The 19,850-nt window shown below is 38.9% G+C and overlaps 1 protein-coding gene across 11 annotated transcripts in view; it reads left to right on the forward strand.

Moving 5' to 3' along the window:
- Nucleotides 1-19,850, forward strand: part of PPIP5K2 (diphosphoinositol pentakisphosphate kinase 2) — a 49,759-nt gene that overhangs the window by 261 nt on the left and 29,648 nt on the right. For 8 of the 11 annotated variants that reach the window (XR_007374042.1, XR_007374043.1, XM_048932273.1 and 5 more), the window contains exons 1-9: nucleotides 16-132; nucleotides 7,184-7,586; nucleotides 8,937-9,132; nucleotides 9,839-9,929; nucleotides 10,842-10,927; nucleotides 13,773-13,927; nucleotides 14,409-14,510; nucleotides 17,134-17,295; nucleotides 18,323-18,444. Coding sequence is in view for 9 of the 11 variants with exons in the window: in XM_048932273.1 (XP_048788230.1) it covers nucleotides 7,443-7,586; nucleotides 8,937-9,132; nucleotides 9,839-9,929; nucleotides 10,842-10,927; nucleotides 13,773-13,927; nucleotides 14,409-14,510; nucleotides 17,134-17,295; nucleotides 18,323-18,444 (1,058 nt within the window). In the remaining 2 variants the exon portion in view is untranslated. Of the gene's footprint in view, nucleotides 1-4; nucleotides 133-235; nucleotides 258-7,183; nucleotides 7,587-8,936; nucleotides 9,133-9,838; nucleotides 9,930-10,841; nucleotides 10,928-13,772; nucleotides 13,928-14,408; nucleotides 14,511-17,133; nucleotides 17,296-18,322; nucleotides 18,445-19,850 lie in introns of those variants that run through there. The other 3 variants (XM_048932274.1, XM_048932276.1, XM_048932275.1) reach the window with 3 other exon arrangements.

The raw sequence follows: 19,850 nt of genomic DNA on the forward strand, positions 1-19,850 counted from the left end.
GGCCGCCGCGGAGGGCGGGGCGGCGGCGGCGGCTCTTCAATGGATCACGGGGGCGCGAGCTGCGCCGCGGGCAGGTGAGGCGGCGGTTGCTAGGTGTTGCGGGGCGGCGACGGCCGGGCCGGGAATTTGAAGGTTAGCGGTTCTCACCGGGACCTCTCGTGGCCGGGACTGCGGGGGGTTAACGGACTGTAGAGACGGACGGTGGCAGGAGGGATTGGGCCCCACTGTGTGCGGCGGGCGCGGCTCTGCGGAGCACGGTGAGGCCGCCTCGGCGGCGGGCGGGGCTCCGAGCGCAGTGCTGTGTGCCGGGCGGCGGTGTGTCTCCTGAGCGGGCCCGGAAACCGCTGTGAGTGCGGCGCAGGGCTCGGGCAGGGCGGGTTGCCGTTCCCTCGGCACCTTGCGGCGCGGCCGCGCTCGCAGGGAGCTGATGTGCGGGTGAGGCGGAGGTAGAGAGCCCGCGTCACGCTGCGCTTTGTCCTGGTGAGCGGCGGCGATCGCGCAGCGCGCTGCCCATCTGCACGAGCGCTACTGTGTGAAACTGCTTTTGGCGCTGAAGCTCCGTGCTCCTGGTGGCTGTGCCGAGAGCGGAGCCTCAGGGAGTTGCACCTGCTGCAGCCTTGGTGCTGAGCTTTTTCCCCTTCGCAAGCAGTTGGTTGTCTAAACGAAGTCATGTGCTCTTTGTGAGGGTATGGAGAAGCTTTTTTGACAGGCTTGAGTGGGATCCCTAAAGAAAGACTGTCTTTCTTGGAACGTTCAAAGTTGGCACGAGTGTAGAGGTATTCTTGTGATGTGTTTAACAAGATTTGTCGTGGAAATGAACTTGGAAGTCAAAGGACAAAAAGGTTATCTGTTCTGTGGCTGTGCAGGACTCTTGTGCCTAATATAGCTTTGTTTACCTGCTTAAAAAATACTACCCCTCTATCTTGAAGGGATGACAGTGATATTTACCAGAAAGCTTTTTTTAGCCTTCTAAGGCGGTTCAGACACTTGTTTTGAAGTATTGTAATATCACTTTCTAGTTTACACTCTCCATGCTGAAGGGCTGTAGGCTGCCCAGCTGTAAGTGCAGTGCGTAGAATGGCTCAGCTTAAAACTTGGAGTGAGTTTTAGCAGACTCATTGCAGATGCAGAAAAGTCACACTTTTGGTGGATGAGACATTAGGAAAGCATCGTTTTTCTCAGTAATGAAAGTTGTAAGGGGGAAATACCTGTTTTGAACAGGTTTTTCATGTTGTTTGGTGATTCTGAGTGTCTGGAAATTCTTTGCCTAGAAAACTGCAGTTACTAGGGAGGAGAGTAAACATCGGGAGGTCAGCCAGAAGGCTGATGCCTGCAAACTATAGCAATTGTGCTTTAAGCTTTAGGACCAGAAATCTAATTCACCACCAACCTCAAAGGCATGTTTATTTCTCATCTGTAAGTTGGCTTTATGACAGTGTCCTGGTTCATACGGCACTGTGCAACTGTCAATTTTCAGTACATGATAAGAAGATGTATGCAACTGCTGTTATTTGGCTGGCCAACCTGCACAGCGCTTCCAGAAATGTCAGTGATCTTCTAAGTAGCACTGTCCAGAGCTGCTCCCAATGGGAAACACTGTTAAGATGGTTGTTCATGGATTCCTGTAGGCATCTCACTGGGGAGGTATTGCACATCAGGTACCTCCTGCTTGAAATCTGAAGCATTGAGCCTTCAACACTAAGAAGGAGCCCTTAGCTTCAAGAGAAACTGCAGGTGAAGTTGTTTTATGGCAGCTTAATGATCAGAGCATTTGGATGGAACAGGTCAAAGCACTGTTTATGTTCCCTCCTGTCTTGGTGGTTTTGAGTCCCAGTTTTCTGCTTATTGGAAGAATGTTTTTACCTTCTCCCTCCTAGCCTCCATGATTCTGTAACCACTGAGCTGAAAAAAAAATGTGAGTAAAAGCACCTATACCCTTCACAGCTAAAAATGGACTGCAGGTAACAACAGTACAGTAGTTATTTGGCCAGGGAGAACCTTTGGAGCACCTGGTTGAGGGAGGAAGGCTTCTGGCTCCTCTTCATTCAAGTGCATCTTCTGATCTCAGTAGCACTCAGTGGAGCGAAACTGAAAAATTAGTCAGTTTCAGTTGTGCAGTGGGAGCTGTTATAATTTTTCTGGTGGTGTAACGCGTCCTAAAACTTCCTGTTCATGACAACATGGTACCTCCTGGCCAAAGCAACAACAACAACAACAAAAAAAAAACCAAACAACAGGTGTTTGGAGAAAATTGGTTACTTTAAAATAAATGTATATTGGCTTTTACCTAAGAAGTCAGATGGCACTAAAATAATGCATTGCAAAGGAGCTCTTTAAGAGTAAGCTCTTAAATTTCGTTACTATTATGGGCATTTAGTGATGGAAGGTACACAAAATCATCCTGATTATTTAAAACTGTGCACACAAATTTAAAATTAGTAGACAAAAAGAGCAGTACTTGCATCACACATTTTGACAGCCTGCTGAGCACTGGCAGTGCAGTGCTCACTCCAGTGGCACACTACTTACTTTCTCCTTGCAGAACATATATTCTAGCAGAATATGTACATGCAGAATGCATATTCTAGCAGAGGAACACTAAGATAAATAGACCTCAACAACAGTTAATAGGTATTCATCCAGTTTTCCTGTTTCCACTCTGCATGTTTCAACAGCTCAGGAATCCAGCCTTGGTATTTCCCAAATTTACTTAGACCATGAAGATTAGCATTCCAGGAAAAACCAGCATCAAATCCGCTCAACACAGCAGCAGTGGTCTGAACAGACATGTAAAAGAGGCTCAGTATTAACAGCTATGTTATGAATACTAATAAAAGCACAGACAAGTCCTTTAAAAGAGAAAGTAAAGCATTTAACTAACACCTCTTGGGTGTAGTGACACCTATCAGAGAACAAATACTACCTTCACTGAATTCTAATGGACGGTAATGGAACAGAAATAGAATAAAAACACTTCTCGTCTGTTATCTCAAGGTAAAAAAAAAAAAAAAAGCACACATCATACAAGAAATAGCTACCAAATGCTTATAAACCAGGAACCACTCAAACATACTTCTTTTGGGAATGCCATAAAAACTACAGAACACTTTTGTGACATCTTAGCATTTAGCTGTACAAGTGTCACTGGTGCTCATCTGTTACATCATTCTATACATAAAACAATGGAATTACAAATGGCTTGGGTTGGAAGGGACCCCAAGGATCACCAAACCACTAGAAATCCATTATGTTTCATCCAACTCAAATTAAGCAGTGAAAACCTGAACAGTTTCCGTACCAATTTACAGGTTGTCTCAGTAAGGTGTCAAAAGACTTCTTCCTGTTACAGCTGTTGCAACTACCGTTTGCATTAACAGCATTAACAACAGCAAAAACATTTGCCTTACTGTAGCTAAAAAGCATTTTGTCTGTTTAGAACTTCAATTCTGCAACCCAATTTAAGGCACAAAAAAAACACAGAAGGTGGTTGGTTTGTTGGATTATTGGTGGTGTAGAAAGTACAGTAGGAGGTAGCAGAAGTGAGATGGAAAGGAGAACAAACTGGTAGTCATCTGCATTCTGAGAGCTGACAGCACTGATATGGGATCTGCAGGGGTAAGAGTCTAAGCACTTCAAAAATCTGCCAAAAAACAGTGACACAATGAGAATTATAGTAAAAAGGTAATTCGTCAGCTTCTCTGTTAGTTGCTTTTAGTAAGCCAATTGGTTGTACCCAAAAGCCTAGCAGAGCTCTCTGTCAGGTCAAAAGCCATAACTGATGTTACAGACAGCTGTGAATGTGCCAAAGTCTTTGCTTACAGGAACACCACAAATATTTTGAGCAGTGTTCCAAAAGCATTCTTGCTTCAGGTGCCTTCTCCAAACAGCAATGAAACACCTCTCAGACAGTCCTTCTGAGGTAGCTGGGACTATTTCAGAAGAGAGTTCCATCCTTTTGCTCTGCCATTGTTGTTTCTACATGGTATACAATTTGAGAAACAGCAGTAGTAAAATTATTACATAGTAGTTTCTGCATTTTTTTTTTCCAATCTCAGCTAACTATAGATGTGTTGGAAGGCTTCTGTAAGTTATTTGCTGTATTCACAGTTAGTTACGCTCAGATTTCTCTTTCCATGTTACTTTCCTTGGACTCTTGTTACTTTACGCACCATGGGAATGGAGTAAACTCCTCTATTTTTACTGTAGCCAAAGTATTTGAAGAGAAAGAGTTTCAATTCCAGTCTTTTAAAGCATTTATTCTGAATATAAATTATTTATATCCCAACCCAATTTTATGCTAACGAGAATGGCCTGCATCATCTGCTGTCTGTAAGATAAGCTGCTATCCATCAGTAGTCAGAATGCCGATTTATATGCAATTCAGTGAGTCCATGAAATAATTTGCAAGAGCATCAATAGCTTTTTTTAATCTTTTGTCTTTGGTCCTAGTTTTACAAACTGTGTGGAAGCTTTGGGGTCCAGTGGCAATAGTAGATGGCAATTAAGTAACCTACAACTGGATAGCTTATGAGCGAAATTGATTCCAAGATTTCTTTCACTTGTGTATGCTCTCCTTAAGATTGCAAGCTGTCCTTCTTAAAAATCATAGAATGGCCTGGCTTGAAAAGGGCAATAATGATCATCTAGTTTCAACCCCCTGCTGTGTGCAGGCTTACCAACCACTAGACCAGGCTGCCCAGAGCCGCATCACATGCATTCTCTTATCTTTTCAGCTAGGAAGTAATCTGTATTTTGAGCTGGTGTTCATATAGCTGTGCCCAATTACTTCTGAAAATTTTATCTCTCTTTCCCTGAAGAGAAACGAGAACAGCAGTTGAAGCTCTGCCAGTTTTCATGGCATTTTATATTTTTCCAAGTTGCACATTTTATGTATTTGGGATAGGAAGACATCTGTATTCCTAAGAAAAAAAACATAGACTTCAAAGTCATCGTCTCCTTCCCTCTAGACTTACAGACTTTCTGCAGTAATGCTGAATATAAACTTTTCCACAAGACTTGGAGGAACTTGTGCAGTTGGAAACTATGTGATGACTAAAAGAGTTCTCCAAACTATTGTCTCCAAAGTCTTGGTAGAATGCTGCATAGGACACATGGGTGCAGAAAGGTAGATTTATGCCTTACAAGATAGTTGTTAAAAGATACCAGTTGTGGAAAAGGCACCACCTTCAGAGGGGTGGACAATGCAGCTTACCTTGCAGAAAATGTTAACTCCGAAGAGAGTAGGGTGGCTGCCCAAAGTCTGCTTTCTGCGAAGCTCTGCTTGGCAGGTTTACTTCCTGCCATTGAAACCAGCAACTGCTCTCCAGATTCTGAAGAATGTAGAAACGCACTAAGTTTCGGATCTGCTGACAAGTTTAGTTTTGTGATTTGTCGACAAACGTGCTTTCTCTTCAGTATTTATTTTAGGTGCCTGCTTTGGGAAGTGATCTTTTCAGATTGGAGAAATCTGGCTGAAAATCCTCATGAAGTAGCTAGTTGTGAATTGCTTGACTGCGCAGCTTCTAGTGCTGTTGCAGCGTGCACTGCAGGAATATGTAGGGAAGAGAAAGCCTACCTTTTCTGATGACCTTCTTCTTATCTGCTTCAAGTGAATGTTTTTCCTCCTTTAATAACTTTTTCAATCTTAAGGTTTCCTCATGAGACATTTGTTTCAAAATTACATTGTCTGGCTAGGGAGAGGGAAACAGACAAAACTGCTCCAAGGGGAACTCTTAAACTTATTTTTCAGGCTCTACCAGGTGGAGATGTTTTGTTTTGTCAATCTTTAATGCTATTTCAAAATTTGTATTACTTGCCTGTATCTGCTGGCAATAACCTTTGCCTTTCTGAAGCTTGCTGGAATTATGATTTAGACACCTTGTTTTCTCCACCTTTTTGTAAACAAGGTTGATTTCTTGAAACCTAATTTCTAACTCTCACAGGAGCAAGGTGATGCCAGGTGTTTGAAGTTTTGTTTTGTTGCTTGAAGGACAGATAGGTACAGTTTAGCAGGATAAGAGAAAATAATCTTTTATCAATGAAATTGAAAGAGCCTTTGTCAGTCTGGATCCTTACGTACCTGCTGTTCAAATTTCAGCTTCAGAGTCTGAAACAGCTGTTTTGTTTGTCCATGCTTAACCTATTGCTCCCTCACGGATCCTTTCTGGGTAACTTTTGCTCCATTTACCACCCTCTTTCTGAGGAAGCTGAATGGCTGACCACTGTTGGAATTTACTATTGCTTCACATGGTTCATGGAACAGTCATTTTGACAGATATTTAAAGATAAATTCAGTTCTGCTGAGACATCATTATTGAATGGCACATAATGATCTGTGTAATGGGCAGTCTAAAGCATCAGATCAGCTTCTGAACAACTGCTTTATTAATATCCTAAATAACTGTAGTAGATTATAATTAATGGCATAGACCTGTGCACAGCTTACAGCAAGAAGAGAATTAGCAATTAATATGTCAGAAGGCGGGATCCTGGGTTTTTGTTTCTGTAGCCAACTTACTTGGTCAAGAATTTATTTTCATGTGACTATTGGAAAGTTACAGAGTGCTCTCTTCACTGTACAGTGCTGCATCAAAGTCCTTCTGGTAGAAGGCAATGGTAGTGCATACCTCTAAATATTAGCTTCCAATGTGTAAATGAAACAGTGTTTTGCTGGAAATAAATATGCACGTAATATCAAGGTAGCACATTTTGCTTTTAATCTGATGATCTGCTTTAGAATGGTTTGAGTGGCAGCTTTACTCCTTTCAGATGGGATTTTATTTGCTTGCTGTTTCATTTGATCAGGAAACTTTGGGGGAAAACAGCTGACAGAGAGTTAGAAATATTACGACGAAAGAACAAAAATATTTAACATATGGTCTCAACTTTACTCTTCTGAAGTTAGGAGAAAATGCAACTGACGGCTTTACTTTCCTGAGTTATATTGTCTGTTTTTAAAATGTTGGTCAGTAGTTTGAAAATCTCTGGAAGGTATTTCCAAAATACTTTTTCTCTAAAGACATGAGTAAAAGCAAATCCTGTGCTTTGTAGCATTTCCTTTCTGATGTTTTCCTCAGTGGTATATAAATGTTCAAATGCTTTTTATAAGTGAGAGGTTTATTTTTGTGTATCTTTATCAAGTGTGTGAGTTTGTTTATTTGGATTTTTTTTTTCTTTTTTGTAGGTTCAGAAGCAGTACCATCTCAGGGAAGCAGTAGCCTGTTGTGGGTCTCCTGAAGCAATAATTTAAACCAATAATAAGCAGATGATACCAGGTTAATGGTGTTTGGTTCATGTCACAGTGCCATCACTGTGGCAACACTGCTCAACAGCATCAACAAGCCAGGGACTTCTGCGCTCCCAAGTCACTAGGAAACATGCCCAGCATCTCAGCTGCCAAAGTGACTGCAGTCTCAACATAAATATCTGTAGATCTCTTAGCCATGTCTGTTAGTGCAACAGAGAATGATCCTCCTAGATTCTTCGTTGGTGGAGAAGATGGAGAAGAACTGTTGGATTCAGCCAGATCTACGGATTGTGAACATTTCTATGACCATGGGGAAGAAGAGGAGGAAGAATATGACTCGGTATGTACTGTAATGTGTGTTATTTGTATGCTCTCTAGCATTGTTTTACTTTGAGATGATGTTAGATTACAAAAATGTAATACTGAGGTGATGTTCTGAATGGGGAAATAATGTTCATAGTCAGTGATCTTGTTACTTATGTTTGGAAATGTGGCACACTTGGGAAATAAATGTACCTTGAATTTAGAAGTAGATGTACTTTACCTTATTGCAGTTTCAGATCAGCTGAGCTTTGCAGGCCTGATTAAGCCTCTGTTATTGAGCTTGATGGCCTAAACTTTCATTATATTTATTTGTACAATTAGTTGCAAAAAAAATATGGATAATTTTTCTTTAGTGTATGTTGTCAACTGATGCAGTGTCCTTTTATCTTCAGTTTGAACAGACTCTTCATATCTCTTTCTTCATCATATTGTTTTCATTAAGACCAAATATGCCTTTATTTTTGTTTCTTGTCTTGGTATATAGAAAGTGTACGGTTAAGGTTAATCTTATGTTATGGCTTAGTACGCTCTGCAAGTTTAATGAAGTGAGTTGTATGACCAGGTCTTTGTCCAACTCTTAACTTTATCATGAGTTGCCATATTATAGGATTTTTAGCTGAATTTTACTATTTTTTTACTCTATAACATTCCACTTTGGGAAATGTGATATTAAATTTTCACTGGCTGCAAGCATGTCTAGGAAGTTTGAAAGCAAAGAAATGTTAACACAACATTTGACAGTGATTAAGCTTAACTGGGGAGTGCCATGAAGTACTGCAAGATTCGTAGCTCAGACTGTTCAGTGCAATCAGTGTACTTTAAAGGAACGGTAATTGCCTACCTTTTAAAGAGCTTTCATTTGAAATAAAAGGTTTTTGTACTTAGTCTATTTCTCTCTTTTAAAACAAATAAATACATTGGCTGTTCTTTTATGAATACCACCAGCGAAGGTTGTTTTTATTTTTTTTTTTTTAAAGCCTCACAACATGAAATAAAACAGACTATAAAGAAGAAGTGCATAGACAGCTTCATTCTGAAATATAGACTAGTAATTCTTAGCTTTAATTTCCTTTCTTATTAGGTAATGAGCTGAGAGGCCTTGTGACTATGAGATTTAAAAATATTAAACAGTTTAAAAACAAATTGCTGGTTAATTTCACAGGAAGTTATAGCACAATTTAATTTCTAGGCGCATTTTTCATAAGGATGCAGAGAGACATGCTGTCTTATTGCAATGTTGTCTTCTAGTAAAAACTAGCTTAGAGGTAGTAAGTGAATTTTATCAGAAAATGCCTTCTCTAAAATTGTGCTGCTCTAACACAATTGCATTCTGAGAAAACCCAGTATTTTTTCCCCTTCTCTTCAGCCACCAGAAAGACAGATTGCAGTTGGAATTTGTTCAATGGCCAAGAAATCAAAGTCTAAACCAATGAAAGAAATTCTTGAACGTCTCTCCATGTTTAAGTACATCACTGTTGTAATATTTGAGGAAGATGTTATTTTGAATGAGCCAGTAGAAAACTGGCCATTATGTGACTGTCTCATTTCTTTCCATTCTAAAGGTAAATATTTTAATAATACCATAAAAATTTTTGACATCTAAATACTTTGTTCCTAACTGTTGTTGTTGCTGGGTTTTTTTGCCTGTCAAAATCAGTAGGTTAACCTAGGAGTTGATTACTTCTGTCTTTTTAAACATCAGTTATATTACTAATTGATGCTGTTTTAATTCCTTGAGAAAGTACTGTCCGATGTGGTATTTTAAAGTAGCTATTCTTTTTGTGAAACCAGTGGAAATGATAAGGAGTGTTAGACCAATGCTTACTTTGTCCATTAATTCTCAATGCGTGTTCTTCTCTCTGTGGAGTGTTAGCTCTCTTGAGTTCATCTATCTGTGTTAATATTTACCTTTTTTTTTTGTGGGTTTGTGCAGTGAGCCTAAGATGACCAAGTGAAAGTTTAAATTTTATTTTATTTTATTTTTAATTAGGCTAAAGTAATAGAAGCCTTAGTTCTGGCTCTAAGAAAATAGAGGGAGTCTGGAGGAGGGAATAGAAGTCAAGATCTCTGCTTTTACCAGTCTACACTGAAATCAGGATACAGTTTTGTGATCATCTTAAGGAAATGTTAGTGTTATCTGTAGCTGAGGGAGGAACCATACCCCCTTTAATGCCATAAGATTTCTAACTAAAGCTTGAAAAAAATGTTCCAAACTGTTCACTGGTGTTTTGTCTTGTAGTTTTCACTTATTTCTTAATAATGTTTTAGGATTTCCACTGGACAAAGCAGTTGCCTATGCAAAACTCAGGAATCCATTCATAATCAATGACTTGAATATGCAGTATCGCATACAAGACAGGTAAGCAGCGATTACCTCTAAAAGTACATTTCTAAGTTAGAATATGAGGATTTGTTGGCATTGTATAACACTGCTTCTAATGTACTGCACAGTGGAACAAATAAAAGCACAGTTAATTTTGTTTTCCTAATATGCTACTAGTTTTCAGTGATATGCATTTAGATGTTCTTTTTCTTTTAATACTTTTATTTTGGTACTCTGAAGGTTACCAAGGTTGTAATTGAGTAAAGTGTTAGCTTAATGTCTAGCAAATGTGAAACTTAAGCTTTGGAAAAACTAAGTGTAGGATAGATACTGATAGCAACCATACAACCCTCCATATGTAGCTTACTTAAGGATTTTTTTTTTTTTTTTTTTTTAATGTTCCATGGGAACTTCTGGGAGTTGTTAATACTAGGAGACTGTGTGGTCATTCAGAGTCAGTTTTCTTCTGGGGCTTTGATCATGCACAGCAAATAGTAACAAAACAATAGCAAATAAAGTACATTAACACTGGACACTTTGGACAGTGTGTGGAGTTGCTATTTTAGATGCCTTTATTTGTTGTCATGCATAAACGTTTTCAGTCTCTGTTCGTGTCTTTGACAAGAGAGCTATTAAAATTGTTTCTCTTGTCAGAGTGGAGAGGACAAGACTGGCACAGCAAATGGCATTCTTACTGCTACTGATGTGGTCCCCACAAAGGAACCATTGTGTCAGTGACCTTTAAAATATGCGGAAGTACAGTATTAAATATATAATAGTAGTATGTTCACTGTGTAGTGGTGTTTTTTTTTGTTTGTTTGTTTTTTGTTTTTTTTTTTTTTTTTTAGAAAACAGTTGTATGTATTTTCCTGCTCCCTTCCTCATGGTCTATAAAAATTCAAATACTGTCAGGTTTTGCTGTCATGCTTTGGAACCTTTTTCTTCTAGGAGAGAAGTGTATGGTATTCTTAAAGCTGAAGGCATTTTACTTCCTCGTTACGCAGTTCTGAACCGTGATCCAAACAATCCACAAGGTAAAAACTGATTACAAAACTGTTAACTAATGGCATCTCTTTGTTTCCACTGGTGAGTGGTGGATACATAGCAGGAAGCTATTTCACTTCCTGGAGGATTAATTCAGTGCCTCAGAAATTTCTTATGCAATGCTTAAGAGTTAACCCACAAACTTACTTTTGCTGCTTGCTGCCAGGGAATTGTCAGAAACAGAAAAGGCATTGACACTGTGTAAGCCCTGTTCAGTCAGACTTCAAACATGCATGTGTTTACAATACTTCTTTGATCACAAACCCAAGGCATAGCATTGTATGACTTCCTATGAAGTTCATTAGCTCTGTCCCCACCAAAACTGGTACAGGCATGCATCTGAAAAGTTGTGGTTCTAAATTACGGGTTCGCAGTCTTCTTTTAGCCTTCATAGACCAACTAGAATACGAAGACCTTCCAGCTTGCACGGAGACAAAAATGTGTCACTGTGGAGAGCAGTGTTCATGAACTTAACATTGCCCACAATAAACAATAATTTCAGTTAGGCATTGGCAGAAACTACTCAGGCTACTGAATGCTTTCCTTTGTAGAATAGAACGGATTAGTTTGGTTAGAAGGATCTACAAAGATCATCAGATCCAATTGCATGACCTCTTCAGGGCTAACCGGAAGTTGAATGAATTATCCAAATGTCTCTTGCACATGACAAAGCATGGAGCACAACACCTCACTAGGAGGCCTGCTGGACAACCCTCATGGTGAAGAATTTTTTCTGTGTGTGCACTCTGAGCCTCACCTGTTGCTACTTTGTGCCGTTCATGTGTGTCCTGTACCGATTACTGGGGAAGAGGAACTGACACTTCCCTTTGTGCTTCCCTTCCACGGCGGGCTGCAAAGAGCAATGATACTTTGTCTCGGCCATCTTTTTTGCAAACTGGACAACCGAAGTGCCCTCAGCCTCTCTTTACGGAGGTGCCTTCCAGCCTTCTTATTAGTTTTGTTACCCTCCTCTGCTTACAAGGTCCTTAACGTCTTTTGTTTTATAGAGCCTGAAAATATGTGCGGTATTCAAGGTGTGGCAGCCCCAGTGCTAAATATAGCAGAAGAATCATCTCTTTCAACTGACTGACTGTGCTGTATTCAGTGCATTCCAAAATGCATTTTGCCTTCTTGGCTGTAAAAGCATGCTACTGGGTTCATGTTGAGCTGCTGTCAGCATCACCCCCAGGTCACTTTCTGCTGAGCTGTTTTCTAGAACTTGTCTCCCAGCTTCTACCCGTCTCTGGCATAACCTCATCTAAGCTGAAGAACTTGGCATTTTCCTGTGTTGAATTCCATTCCATTGCTGATTACCCAGTGTTCCAATCTATGTAAATTCCTCTTGTTCAGCCAGGGAATCAACAGCATCTTTTTGTTATCACTTGCAGACTTGCTGAGGACACATTCTATTCCTGTGTCCATATCATTGATAAAAATTTTGAGCAGGACTGGCCCTGGAATTGAACCCTGGGGAACACTGCTGCTGTCCAGCCACTGAACAAGTATACAGTTTGAACTGTACCATTGAGCCAGGTCATTGCTCAGTGTAGTGTCCACCTGTCTTCAAAGCTGTACAGCTTTTACGGAAGGATGCTGTGTGGGGTGGTATCGAAGGTGTTACTGAAATAAAAAAAAGAGCACATCTGTCCCCTTCTTTATCATACAACCTTATCATAAGAGGAGATCAAGTTATTAAAGCAAGACTTTCTCTTCATGAGCAAATAAACAGATGTATAAGGGGAAAGTCAAATCTGCAGATAATGTGCTCTGAATATCAATTGCAAACAGCAAACAAAAAGATTCATCTATTGTATGTTGAGGTAGTTCTCAGCTCTTGAAAATATTGCATCTAGCACCACAGTGTTTGCTGTTTGGCTGTCATACCTCTGATGTTTCAAAAAAGAGCTCTAAAGAAAAAACAAACAGCTGGGGGTGATTTCACACTGATGGGCAGCTCTGCTCCACCATGCTGCTCTCTCATCCTTCCTCCTCAGCAGAAATGGGGAAAAAATATGATGAAAATAAAATGGTCATGGGATGAGATAAGAGTAGGGAGATTATTCACCGTGTATAAGCATGTGCGAAACAGATGCAGTTTAGGGAGATTAATGTAATTTATTGCCTGTTGCTAGCAGACTAGTGCAGTGAGATCAGAATGCTTATTAAAAGCATTACCTACTTCTTCTGCCTCACACCGTTCCCTGGGCAATGCAGGGGAATGAGGGCTGTGGTCAGTCAGTCCATAACACTCCATCTCTGCCACTCCTGCATGGTCCTTTTCTGTTGCTCCACTTAGATTCCTTCCAGAGCATGCCATCCTTCCCCGTCTGATTATGCGTGGGCTTCCCACTGCCTGCGGGTCTCCTGGCACAGCTCTGACACAGCTCTGTACCAGGGGCCCACCCTTTCAGGCGGTAGGGGGACCCTGTTGGAGCAGCTGGAGTGGTGCTGCTCTGAAACAGCTGGGCTCTGTGAGCACAGATCCCCCTCCAGCCCACTTTCCACCCCTATTACCAAAACCTTGCCACATTAGCCTAGTGCCCTATCTTAAAAACATATTTTTTTTTTTTAATTTTATACATGCAAAATCTGGAGGGAAAATTTCCTGTGTGATGCCACAAGAATCTACAGAAAGCCTAATAATTTAACACAATTGAGATGTGGTACAGCAGGTGTTCAGCAAATGTTGATTAAGTTTTTGTGCATTAATAACAAAGCAGTGAACCAGAGGTTCACAGTAGCCTTTTTATTTCAACCTCCAAAATCACTCCAAGTCCCTAATAATTTTGTTCCGTGAAAATATTATTACATCTGTTGTTTGCATTGTTTCTTCAGAATGCAACTTGATTGAAGGAGAAGATCATGTGGAAGTGAATGGGGAAATTTTCCAAAAGCCTTTTGTAGAAAAGCCAGTTAGTGCTGAGGACCACAATGTTTACATTTATTACCCAGCATCTGCTGGGGGTGGAAGCCAGAGGCTTTTTCGAAAGGTGAGGATAGCACGCTAAGACTATGGAGATTCCATCATGTTAAGTGACTATATTCTTGGATATGTTTTAATGACTATGAAAAAGATGAAATTAATTGATGTTGAATTTGAAAGCTAGTCTAGCTTCCCTCCCCTGCCCCTCCTTTTTTTTTTTTTTTTTTTTTTTTTTTTTAGGGTTGTAGATGACCAGCAGAATTGCTGAGTATGACCTGCCATTGTAGGGGTAGCAGCAGATCAGATAAACGTTCTTCAAGGAAACCTATAGAATGACTGAAGACCCCTGTTCTGTTCAGTAGACGTTCAGCAGCTGCTAATACTTACAGTAGAAGAAGAATACGTTATCAGTGCATTTGAGTTTGATCAAAACCTACTTCCTATGTTTCGTACAGGAAATGTTTTCCCAGTATAGATATGTTATTTTAAGGAGTTTTTCAATTTCTCAGTAGCTTTCGAGTTTATTAATAGAAAAATATTTGTTTCAGATTGGCAGCAGAAGCAGTGTTTATTCCCCTGAAAGCAGCGTGAGAAAAACAGGCTCTTATATTTATGAGGAATTTATGCCTACGGATGGCACAGATGTGAAGGTATGATAACTGCATATTCTGACATATTTAAAGCACTCAAGTACTCCATGAATTTCTCAGTTTTAAAGATAAAGGTAAATCATTGTGTTGAGGATTAATTTTAGTTAAGTTTTGATAGAGTTCATAAGAGAAGAATGACAGTTTTATCTAGCTAAACATAGTACTTACAATATACAGAAGTTGGGTTATGTCACTGGAATCTGGTGCAGGAGGCTTATGTAACGTAGAAGCACCAGCACTTCTGCAAAAGGATTACTCATCCCACAAAGACAGCATGCGGAGACAAATTAACATTCATCAGTTTAATAGAGAGGTACTCATGTTAGTGGAAGTGGCTCTCAGGTACAGTGTCTGCCCTGGGATTTCCCCCAGCAGATACTGATGGCGACGGACCTGCAGAATGCCCACACTACCTCTTAGCACCATGGCTTATTAACTGCAGGCAGTTTCCCAGGCTAACACAATTCCTTTCTTGTGAGTTGGTCTCCTATTCAGGCCATGATCTCTATTTTTCCATACAGCTTATGACCTGACGCTTTTTTTTTGATTGTATTAGTATCGTATATACTTTTCTGTGTGAACAGACAGATACTGTCCAGATGTTTTGTCTAAATGTTAAAAAAAAAAATATCTGTAGCCAAGATACATTTTACCAAATAAGGTATTCTTCTAATTAATAATCAAAAGTTATTAAATAAAATGATATGAAGTTGGAAAAGTAGCGAGTTGTGCTTATCTGTAATTATTTTTACTCTTGTTTATTTTCTAAATAGATATAAAGATTAAGCATCATAAAAGAGTGAAAAGCAGTAACAGCACAGGTTCCACCTATTGGGATTGCCTGCTTTGTGTTAGTTCTGGCTGTTTTAAGCCCAGCACTGAACAAGTATAATGAGTGTTTTACCATGTACATGAGAGATCACCATATTTAGGCAAAAAGTGGAAGTTAGAGCATATGATCTAATCCAGTCTTATGCCAAGTAAGCCCTTGAGAAACTGCAGTCAACTTCTTCCACCTGGAGATACATGAGGGTGATGCTAATGCTAAATGCTAAATCCCCCCCTTCCTAAAGATGTTCTGCTTAGTCTTCATATGATTTTAGTGTGGAACACTTTAATCTGAGTCTATGTAAGAGCTTTACAATATGTTTCCAAGGAGAAAAGTGTATAGGAACTTGAAGAGATGCATATGACTTGAGGGTGCAGCCTGTTTTGACAGCTGTTAAATGGTAGACATCAAACAGCATCTGCAGACTTGAACACTGTGTGTAAATAGTGGATTTATTTTTTTTAGTAACGAGACTGTCAGCTTTATGCTGCAGTTTTATCCAGCTCATTTTCGGCATCTGTTTTCCTTCTTCTAATCTCAGCTTGCTAGCAGCCTAAGTATTGCAATTGTCATTCAAACAGGAGATTCTCATTCAGGTCTTCAAGGATATTGATAATATTCCATGCCTTAAAGTCATTGTCAAGTACACATTTGTTACGATCTCTTTTTCAAATGATGTCCTGCAGGACTTTGCATCTAGGAGTTGTCTAAGGAAGCGTAGCTGCCTACTACTGCTCCCTTAAATCGAACACAAAAGGAAAACCCGCTAGAGACTAGCCATATTTAACATACATACTCTCAGTATCACTTTATAATCTCACATCGTTGAAGGCATTATATGGATAGAAGGAGTGTTATCAGCTTAGAATTCCAAACATCATGCAGAAAGATATAGTCACAGCTAGTGCAGTTTCTTCATCTAAACCAGGCCATTATTCTACTTCATAAGAACTAAGAAGTTATCAAGAGTGTGGCAGTTCTCATGACAGCACTCTTCAGTTTTGTTTGAAAGTGGTTATAATGTTTGATAGCAGTCATCTGTTTTACCTGAGTACTTTTTTTTGGTCAAAGATTAACAGTCTTATTTTCAAGTACAGTAACAGTATCCTATTTACCGAGGGCTGTTGAGTGTCTTAATGCACAGGCCCAGTTACTTGATTGAAGTGAGTATTAAAATTGTAGCACAGGAGGTAGTACAATCATTCTCTCAGGCTGCTGTCTTGTAATGCCAAAACTGGGCAGATTGTCACTTCGTTCAGTCTTACCTAAAATATGAAAGTATTTTTTTAATTAATCATTTAGTCCTGCCACCAGGACTGCTGATTCTATAATCAGTGGAGCTCAAATTACTCTTGAGTTAATCTGCTTTCCAAGTACTGCACATGATTGGAAGAAAAAAAAACATTCTTTACCTTTATGTTGCCATAATTAAGGAATTGATTTTTGTTCATTAAGTTTTATGTTTTATTTTCTTTACATGTGCTTCAGCTTCATCCTCAATGGCCTCTAAATAATGGGTGCTCTCTGAATGCCGTACCCTTGAGAAGGGTACTTCAGAGCACAATTATCAATGATAACAACTGCTAGTATCTTCACAGAATCATAGAATGTAAGGTTGCGTAGGGTCTCTGAAGGTCATCTGGTCCAAACCCATGTGTAAAAAGGGACATCTAGAAGAGACTGTGCTGTGCGATTGCAGTGATTATCACATCTGAGATAAATTCAGAAGGATGTATGAATAAGTATGATGTAACTTAATTACACTGAATCAGGATTTGTTCTTTTTCAATAAAGGTGTACACAGTAGGCCCTGACTATGCTCATGCTGAAGCCCGGAAGTCCCCAGCTCTTGATGGTAAGGTAGAGCGGGATAGCGAAGGAAAAGAAGTGAGGTATCCAGTCATCCTGAATGCAAGAGAGAAGTTAATTGCTTGGAAAGTATGCCTTGCCTTTAAGGTAAGCTGATTACTTTCCTATCTGATCAAACATTTAATGCTAATTAATTGTTTACTACCTGAAACTTCTGTAGTGTTTAAATGTCCAAAGCTAGCAGTGATATTGTATGCTCTGTGCCCCTGATAGGGCATATTTTAGACTTTGAGCAGAAGATGAAAAGTTGAACTTCCACACTGATGTTTTTTTAATGCAAAAAAAAAATATTTAAATGCAGCGAGAAGTTCTGAATGTGTTGCTTAGTTGCATGAGTTTCCTGTATGTTTCCTTACATGTTACTCTTGTGCTTTGCTAGTCCACAGTGTGTCTGTTCTATGCATAACCATATTAGTGGTTTCTAATTAGGGAAATGCATCTTCAGTAGTCAAGTTTTTGCTGCTCTTGTTACCTGGTGTCTGCGTTGGGCTAGCTTTTCTTTATTCAAAGTGTTTGGTAGAGTCCATTTTTGTATAGTTCTATGTTTCCTGTATTAAAAATTCATTTAGTCTTTTCTGTCCTTTTCAGACTTCTTATTGGAAAGCTGTCTTTTAGTCCATTTCATAAAGGGTTGCAACCATGGTAGTACACTAGAGATTGTAGACAACTGTTACCTAGCAAAAGGGACTTTGAAATTGCATTTAATATCTTTTACTAACAGTATCAATGCTAAGTCTTTAGCAAGACTATCCTATCAAATTTAAATTTGGGCAAAAATGTCTTTATTAATGTTCTATCATTTCTTGCCTACCCCTCTTAAAGACAATGTGTAAGGGGAAACTCTACTGTCCAAATGGGAACTTGTAAGTCTATAATTGCCTAAGCTATATATTTTGAAGGCTGAGCTTGTGTGCGTGTGAATTTGATGCAAAATACTGATTCTGCTGGGGTCATGTAGGAAGGTTTAATTCAAGTTGGGGGTACAAAGTTAATAGGTAAGAAGATGTTTACATGTTGAGCGAGCCTGACATGGAATCGAAAAGAAGTTTTAAGTGTAAAGTAAGAAAATTTAAGGAAAGTGATCAGTGACTTGAACTTTTATTCTTAAAAACAGCAAACAGTTTGTGGCTTTGATTTGCTGCGTGCTAATGGACAGTCATATGTCTGTGATGTGAACGGCTTCAGTTTTGTGAAAAACTCCATGAAATACTATGATGATTGTGCTAAGATACTGGGGTAAGAGTTTATTGATTTACTTCAGGAGTTTTGCCTCTTCAGTGTGTAACTATAGATTATATACTAGTCACTCCTTATTCCTAAGTAATTATTTAAAATTAATTATTTAATAAAATAAGTAAGATTTTGGATAAGTACTGAAGAACTAAGAACTGTAAATAAATCATAAATCATCTAAAACATCTGAGTGTTCTGCGGGTGCTGAAAGCTAACTAAGTACCATGACAGGATTAGTTTTTTAAAGGTAGTTGAGATTTTTTTTCAAGTAGAGAAGTACCACTGCATAATTGTGCATGCTGCTATTTAGTACGTGCCCAAATTGATTTGTTTTGTCCTTGATCTGAAGCTGGTGTGTATGTATGTATTTCATACCCTTATATCCAAGTGGATGTAGTATTTATCATACTATGTTTCCTTTGTTGTACTGAAAGCAGGAGGAGGCAGAACAGTAGATCAAGCAGAATTGTACTGAACTTTATAACAATGAAATGCAATCCTCAAATAGGACTGATCCTACTTTGGCCAGCTAAATTGCTATCACAGGGAGATTGCACTGATAAGATAGAGAATGACCTTTCTCGTTATCAAATGGTCTGACATCATACCTAAATTGAGGAAGAGATAAGGTAAAATCATAGTTAACGATTGTAGTCCTCTTGTTTTAGGCCATTTTTTGAGTTAAGAGTTAGAATTCTGAGTTTTCAATTATTTAAGCTGCTGTAGATGTTGAATTCTCTTAAAAAAAGTTTTCCTACCATTTTTTCCTCATGTTTACATCTAGTATAGTACAGTACATGTAATACAAAAAAGTAGATTTTATTTTTCGACCTTTTTATAAAGGAAATCTTGAGTAGTTCTAATTCAAGATGTACATTTTTTCTTGATGCTACTGCTTTTTAATGTAGATATGAATTTCAATTCAATATGTTTTGATAAAATACTCGGAAATAGAACATTAGCAATATATAATAAACTCCTGTATGCGAAAGCAGAGTTATCATTATTTAGTTAGGTTATTCACATTTTTTCCAGTTTTACCAACAAACTTTTTGAGAATTGATATTATCACTAAGGCTACCAGTTACTCTTTAATTAGCACGGCTTGCTGATTTTCAGGGATTTTCAGTTTGATAATGGAGTCAGATATCTGAATATTTAAATAAACTAGACCAACCTGTTTCCATGGAACAATTTTAGGAACTGGAATTCAAAGACTGAAGTTTCTTAAATATCCTGTGCTGTTAGGCTAGTATTAGCTCTGTTGCAATTTCAGTAGCTTTACATTATTCTGTAATTACATTTTTGTATGTACAGTTAGAAAAAAAGCACTTATTTTTCCCTTTAGGAGAGACATACTGTGATAAGTACTCTAAAACTACATAGATAAAAATGCAAATGTATAAATA

Source organism: Lagopus muta, chromosome Z (assembly GCF_023343835.1).
Source record: "Lagopus muta isolate bLagMut1 chromosome Z, bLagMut1 primary, whole genome shotgun sequence".
In the NCBI taxonomy this organism is placed as follows: domain Eukaryota; kingdom Metazoa; phylum Chordata; class Aves; order Galliformes; family Phasianidae; genus Lagopus; species Lagopus muta.